The sequence below is a fragment of the Hemibagrus wyckioides genome, linkage group LG24 (genome assembly GCF_019097595.1).
Source record: "Hemibagrus wyckioides isolate EC202008001 linkage group LG24, SWU_Hwy_1.0, whole genome shotgun sequence".
NCBI classification, from domain to species: domain Eukaryota; kingdom Metazoa; phylum Chordata; class Actinopteri; order Siluriformes; family Bagridae; genus Hemibagrus; species Hemibagrus wyckioides.
In genome coordinates this window covers 16,834,956-16,842,455 of record NC_080733.1, presented here as the reverse complement: position 1 = coordinate 16,842,455, position 7,500 = coordinate 16,834,956, and the positions used below count along the sequence as shown (strand labels likewise).

The following is a 7,500-nucleotide window of genomic DNA, read 5'->3' as shown; positions in this document are numbered from 1 at the left end:
CGTGACATGGAGTGTTTTATTTCTTTTTCGATTTAATTAAAAATATATATAATTTTTTCTTATTTAAAAAATGTATTTAAGTTGTGTGTATTGTTATGTTTAAAGTTTTTAATTTTATTTTTTGTTCTTAATAATTATCACAGCTGTTATTTGAATGAACTTTGTGCACATCTGCATGGACGGTGTTTTATTTTTTTCCTAATTAAAATGCCATGTTTGTAGTTTTCCCCCAGAAATAAAGCCTGGCATTTTAGCAGTGCGATATGGTGCTGTGGGATTTATAGCCGTTTACACAGCTGACATTAAGAGTGTTGTCATGTCCTGTTGTTTCCTCTATCACACTAAAGGTCAGTGTTGTAGGAGGCTGATAATGTCAGGGGCTAATTCTGGTTGCGTGGTGAAGCTCACCTTAAGGTCATGTGCCGCTTCCTCCATGGGACACACTCGGTGGCCTTGGTGCTTCTTGGAGGTGTGACACACGCAGCACAGCAGCTCCTCATCGTCGTGGCAGTAGAGTTTGAGCGGCTCTTTGTGGGTAGGACACAGGTCCAACAGCTTGGCGGCGGTGCCGGGCGACGAGGGCGGCGTGTTCAGTCCCTTCTGCTCCTGCACCAGGGTCTCGCACACGTTCTTCAGCACCAGGCTGACGGTGGGCTCTGTGAGCGAACATCTCCTCCTGCACACGGGACACTCGCGCTTGGGCACCTTCTTGTTCCAGAACTGGTTCAGGCAGGTGCGACAGAAGCTGTGGCTGCAGCGCAGGACCACGGGGTCGGCGAAGATCTCGCAGCACACGGGACACGACAGCTGGTCCTCCACGGCCGAGCGGGAGCTGGAGGTCAGAGCTCGAGGACGCAGAACCGTCGTCACTTTGGGGGTCAGGAACACACCGCCTCTCCCTGGTTGTGAGGAAGCTCTGGGTCGTAGAGGCATGATTTATAGTTTTAAATCACAAAAACCTGCTTCCTCTTGTCCTCAAGTTCATACGAGTGCCTCAGAGAAACGAGACGTCGAAAACCTGACCCTTTCCGAGTATAGGTGCCTTTTATAGACTCAACATCGTCCACCGGTCCGCTGACCAACGAGGCGTCTTGCATCAGTCTGAGGGAAAACAACCAGCATTTGGCAAATCGGTGAGATGTTTGGTGTAAACAGCACTGTTTTGGAGACTCGGACGATGTTGACTAAAGCAGACGCGGCTGCTCTGTGCTCAGGGCTTGGTACAGAACGTGCAGCGTGCATGCTGAAGTGTCAGCCATATTACATAACTCTATATAAAACAATACGCTGGCTTCTAAAATCAGACCTCACTGTCTCATGTTTACACAAAAACAGAGTCAAGCCTCTGATTATTATTATGTTTACATGCAATCTACAGCTACATGAGTCAGAGCGGCCTGTAAGCAGGTTCACTGAGAGGACAAGCCCCATGTCTGGGTCACTCATTTGAAGAGAAGGCTGTCTGAGGCTAAAAAGTCGATTATGATTATGGAGAAATACAGTGCTGTGTAAAAAACATTCTGAATCAGATTGCATGGTTTCTCCTCTCTTGTGTTTATCAGCAAGAAGTGGTGAGGATTCTTCAGACTGACTGCAGAAGATCTGCCCAAAATGGCGTCTGGTTGCTTGACACGTCAGTCAATCACACCTTGCTTTGCTCAGTGTTGTGATTAAAAGGCGTGGAAACGTAAAGTCCATATAAAAAAAAGTCGTGCAGATTAATGAGTCTGTAAACGTCTCATCATTTGGAATATCCAGCTTTTAGCTGACGTCATAAGCGCTCGGAGTCACAGCTGTAAACATCACGGCTTCCTTCTTCCATGAGGAAATTTGTTTTTAGGTGAAAAAAAAACAACCAACACGCCTCCCGGAAATCCTGTAGAATCCAACCAATCAGATGACGCCTTCCAAACACCTGTACAATTTTTGTGGCTTACGCAGCAGAGGATCAGGGTTAGGGTTAGGGTTTGAGGGCGTGGCGTCTGAGACTGAGACTAATGTTACTGTAACTACATGAAACTTTTTGCTCTTTCTGTAAAAAGATGTTTCTTTGTAATTTAGTTATTTCTTTGCACAAGAGGAAGATGAGGCCAGTATTTTACTTTATTTCATTTTATTTTACTTTATTTTATTTCATTTTATTTTACTTAATGTTATTTCATTTTGTTTTAGTTTTACTAGTTTTAAATAGTTTACTCTATTTTATTTTACTTAATTTTTCTTTATTTTATTTTACTTTATATTATTTTATTTTACTTTATTTTATTTATTTTTATCTTTTAATTTAATTTAATTTATGTGACAAAGAAAATCCTGAATCCTGATTGACGATGAAAAATTCCTGAAGAATAACACGACAGATAAGGACAGATAAGGACAGATAAGGACATTCTGCCGGTCAATATATTTACAAAGTAGCAGGAAAAAGAAACTGACGCAACCTGTAAAACTCATCCTGGATATTTTGGTAGTGTGTAAACAATTAAATAAACAAACAAACAAATAAATAAATAAACCATTTAAAAAAACAAAAAATAAATTACAAATTGTATGTAATTCATTAAAAATAATAAAAATTCATCAAAAAAGAAATTAACAAATTAACCAATTAGTTGATTGTGTAGTTAGTTAATCAATTCGTTTAAATAAAATTAATGTGTTTTTGGTTTTTTTTGCATTTTTGTTTAGAAATTTTTTTTTTTATTAAGTGAGTTTGAAAACCCAAAAAAATTACTGATTTAAATCCTTAGCTGAAAAACCACATCGGATATAAACAAGTGGACTTTTTTAAGTTCTTCTCAAGGGTCTTCGACACCAATTCAGCTAAACTGCTGGGAAAACATTAGAAACAAAAATCATCTGTCTGCAGGCAAACTGGAGACATGCAAAGAGGAAAAAATTATTTCCAGATTTATATGAAGGCTTTGCTCCTCAAACAAAATATATAAAGATACACCGTATACACTGTTCCCTCACAAATGGGAAAAGGTTGCACAGCTGTCACAGAAGAGGATTAGGATCAAATACAGTTTTCAAATTATTTATTTATTTATTTATTTATTTATTTATTTATTTAAGAAAAAACAGCTTGTTCAGCCATGTGGAGAGAAAATTAAAATAATGATAGAATGCACAGGATGTTGGAGAAAGCGTGAGCTAAACAATATCGAGTGCTAGCATGATGTCTGGAAATACACAGCTCTCGCTTCCTTCAGTATTCCCAGGAATGTGGTAGCCATTGTAGGAAATTCCTTTCAAATGTGATGAATGTGGGAAAGAAGTGAGCAAAGCGGAAATAACAGGAAAATGACTAAAAAAAAGGAGGAAAATGACTAAACCCAGACTGAAACCTCCCAGCCACTGAATAGATAGATAGATAGATAGATAGATAGATAGATAGATAGATAGATAGATAGATAGATAGATAGATAATACATATGTAATGTAAAAAAAAATGAAATAATATAAAATTAAATTAAATTAAAATATAATAAAAAGAAAATAAGAAATAATTCATTTTTAATTTTTAACTTTTGTCTAAGTGGATAAAGGATATTAAATTCAGGTCTAAACAAGGTCAAATATTTTTATATTATAATAATAATTTATCTAAAATTAAACTTTCTTATAATTTATCTTTATTGTTTATAATTTATTGCTTTATAATTTATCTAAAATAATTTTTTTTATTCTCCATATTTCTGTGAAGGACGTGTCCTTGTGAGATAAAGCTTTATGACAAACATTGTTACCGTTCTCTGTACAGCTCGTCCAGCGTCGTCTCATCCCTTATTTGGAAATAAAAAAAAGGAAAAACAAACATTTTGTCTGTGCCGTGTGAGAGCGGATCTGTGAAAGGAAGAGAACCGGAACGTTCTGAGAAATGAAGTGATGCTGATAAATGAATAAAACTCAGGTGACGAGTGCGATTTACGACAATAACCCGGCTTTATAAGAGCTATAATTAAATCCTGGGGCTGGGGCTTATCACAAATTCTAATAACTCTGCTTGAAATTATTATTATTATTTAATCACGATCACACATTGACCAGTCACCTGAAACTCAAGAAATCCCCGGTTAGTCTTTAAACTTCACTATAAAATGATTCAGGAATGAATCTGTAAACACATCATGAGGGCATTAAAAGAAAGAAAGACCTCAGAAGCCACGTGATCAGCTGAACGAAGTCGATGTACGGTGGTGTCATGTGACCTGCATAGAAACTCACCTGAAGCCACAGGTTTAGTAGATAAACATCACGAAGACTCAAGGAGCTAGCAAAGCAAGTCCGGAAGGAAAGTTCTGGAAAGAATATCAATCAGGGTTTGATTATAAAAGGTTATATACTGAGTTTATACATGTCTGAAAAGCTGCTTTGTGACAAATGTCCACTGTTTAAAGAGATCAACAAATACAACTGCATTTAAATAAACTGAATAATAATAATAATAATAATAAAAAATAATAAAAAATAATGATAATGATGATGATAATAATAATAATAATGATTATAATAATCATCATCATTATTATTATCATCATTATTTATTATTATTATTATTATAGTCATAATAATAATAATAATAATGATAATAATGATAATAATAATAATAAAATTAAAAGATTTTATCATCCCAAAGAGAGTGACATGTTTAAACCTGTCCAATTAAATCATCACCATGGAAACCAAACTGAGTATTTCTGTAATTTGTTAATTTGCTTTCAAAATATCAGAAATTCCTGATAACGATGTCTAAGTTTCATTTCATTGTGTCTCTGGTGTCAGAAGATCCGATTGAGACAGGAGTGTTTTTATTTTAGTAAATTGCTCTGAATTTATTTGAAGGAAGAGGGTGTGGTCATCTCATCCTCCGTCCTCCATCACTGCTTAAAACACGTCCTGTCTCAGTAAAGAGGGGATTAGTCCAATGACCAACATGACATGATAATCAAACATCAGAGTATTTCCTCATACAGTAGAAAGGATACGTGGTTCAAGAGATCCTGTGTGTGTGTGTGTGTGTCTTTACCTCATCACTGCATGTTTACTCACAACCATGTTTAATAAACACACACGTTCTGACCAACCCACAACAACAAACTTCCGGGAAAAAAAAGGAAACACAAGAAAAGTAAGCAAGATGGTTTGTTTTTAATGGGTGTAACGAGTAAACACGTGTCAAGCGACATTCCAGCTCCTGAAGGAAGGACAGACGGAGGGATGGACGCTCACGGACGCTTGCTCCGACAGTGTAACGTTCAAACCGTGACAGTGTGTGAGTTTGTAACAGCATCGATCTATTGTTTCTTTATAAAACAACAACAACATTTGAGATAGAATCCACTGAAAGAAGAGAAGATGACAACAACAGAACAATAAAAACGAACAGGAAAAATACTAATATAAACAAAAACAAAAACATTAAAAGTGTGGTGTTTAAGAACAATGAAGAGAAAAGCTCCAACGCTTGCTAGCTGGACATTTTATAACGGCAGTGACCTCTCATCATCATCATCATCATCATCATCATCATCATCATCATGGTTTAATACTCGAACAATTCCGGCTAACACACAGAACTAGAGCTAGCTGAAATCTTATTTCTACAAAATACAACACTACACTTGAAACTATGATGAATAACAGTTTAATACTGATCCTTGGTTTGGCATTAAGACTGCAGGGTTGTTGTTTTTTTTTTTTTAGATTGTTCCTCTACATCTTTGCTCCTAAAACGGCTGAAATGGGAAGGAGAAATGCGTCCGTCTGGAAAGAGGAAGTTAACACTGCCAGGCTTCCTCGATTCAGCTCGTTCCCATGGAGACTATGGAGTTCATTCTGGGCCGAAACGATTCGAGAGGAAAAAAACGTCGAGCTGGAAACATTGTGGTCGAAGGTTTTTATATATAGTATAAGTTGATCTACAAGGAGAGGGGGGTTATAGAGAGGGACAGAGAAGGAGAGAGAGGGAGGGAGGGAGAGAGAGAGAGAGAGAGAGAGAGAGAGAGAGAGAGAGAGAGAGCGAGACAGAGAGAGAGATAGACAGACAGACAGAGATTCTGTAGTGAGGGGAAAGCTTATATATAAAGATAAGGATACATTCTGAACGTAATCCTGGATGTCTAGCGTCCAGTTTCAGAACTTCTGCAGTGACCAGGACAAATACATTTAATCATTAAAAAAAAAATAACCAGCATTAACATTATTTGTAAAATGTTAGACACTGTTATAAATCACTTTACCTTCCTTTCTATCTTTCAGCCCTTTTTTTCCTCTTTTAGCCCAAAACACCATGCAATATTGAAGGGAAAGGGGGCGGAGCTTCCATGCTTCTGGTTAAAAAACACCCACATGGGGCGGAGTCAGCTTTTCATTTGTCGTATTTTTGAGTGAGAAATATTTTTGCGGTTAAATTCTAGAGCTCAATGGCAGATCTGTTAATACGTTTTCTAATCCACGATAAGCGTCACGCAGGAAGGATAATAACATTCGATAGCACACTTTTAGCGTTAGCTTTGCACACTGGACCTGAGAATAAGACTCAGACTCTTAGCTAGCGGTCTAGACATTTGTCTAAATCTGTAGCACTATTCTTGAGGATATCAGCACTGAATGAAGAAATGAACTCCATAGTAACCCCTTTTAATCACATTAATGACGTCCAGCTGTTTATCCCTGACCCACACGATTCTCTCAGCATTTCAGATGGACGTTTATACACGGACGAGACGAATAAAGTGGACATGTTCGGGAAGCAGACGGCCGTCTTTCAGCATTTCTGTGCTCGCCTTCATCCGACACACATCATCATCATGCAACTTAAAAAAATAATAATAATTAAAAAATATAAGTGTGAAATGTAACTGGAAATCCTGATTATCTGTGTGTGTGTGTGTGTTTTTGTGTGTGTGTGTGTTTGAAAAACTGATCGTCATATGAAGAAGACGAGGTAAGGAAAGTGAAAACATGACAAAAAAAAACATGCTTTAAGGAGTCGCTGTAGTGTTACATCACATACAATGGTCCAGAACTGCACTGCGCATACACAAGGAGAGTGTGTGTGTGTATGTGTATGTGTGTGTGTGTGTGTGTGTGTGTGTGTGTGTGTGTGTGAGTGTGTGTGTGTGTGTGTGTGTGTGGTGAGAGGTGAAGACGGGATGGCAGTGCAGTTCATACAGTGTAACAGTGCAAAATAAACGTCACAGTTTTATAAAGAAGGAGAGAGAGAAATAGAGGGGGAGAGAGAAAGGGGGGGTGGAGAGAGGGGAGAGGGGTGAGAGAATGACAGAAGGAGAGAGAATGAGAGAGAGAGAGAGAGAGAGAGAGAGAGAGTGTAAGGGAGAGAGAAAGAGAATAAGGGAGAGAGGGAAGGGGCAGAGCAAGAGAGGGGGGGCTGAAGAGGGTGAGACACACAGAGAGAGAGAGAGAGAGAGAGAGAGAGAGAGAGAGAGAGAGAGAGAGAGAGAAATGGGGAAAGAGAGTAAGTGAGAGAGAGGG

The 7,500-nt window shown here is 38.0% G+C and overlaps 2 protein-coding genes across 4 annotated transcripts in view; both read right to left on the bottom strand.

Moving 5' to 3' along the window:
* The window catches only part of trim35-12 (tripartite motif containing 35-12), an 8,348-nt gene extending 7,262 nt beyond the window's left edge, over window positions 1–1,086 (bottom strand). The window contains exon 1 of the mRNA XM_058377297.1: window positions 409–1,086. Within this exon, the coding sequence (XP_058233280.1) occupies window positions 409–933 (525 nt within the window). The 5' untranslated portion in view covers window positions 934–1,086. The remainder of the gene's footprint in view (window positions 1–408) is intronic.
* Window positions 1,087–5,135: 4,049 nt separating this feature from the next.
* gipc1 (GIPC PDZ domain containing family, member 1) overlaps window positions 5,136–7,500 on the bottom strand; it is an 11,039-nt gene continuing 8,674 nt past the window's right edge. For all 3 annotated transcript variants that reach the window (XM_058378169.1, XM_058378168.1, XM_058378172.1), the window contains one exon: window positions 5,136–7,500. This exon is cut by the window's right edge and continues 773 nt beyond it. The gene's annotated coding sequence lies outside the window, so the exon portion shown is untranslated.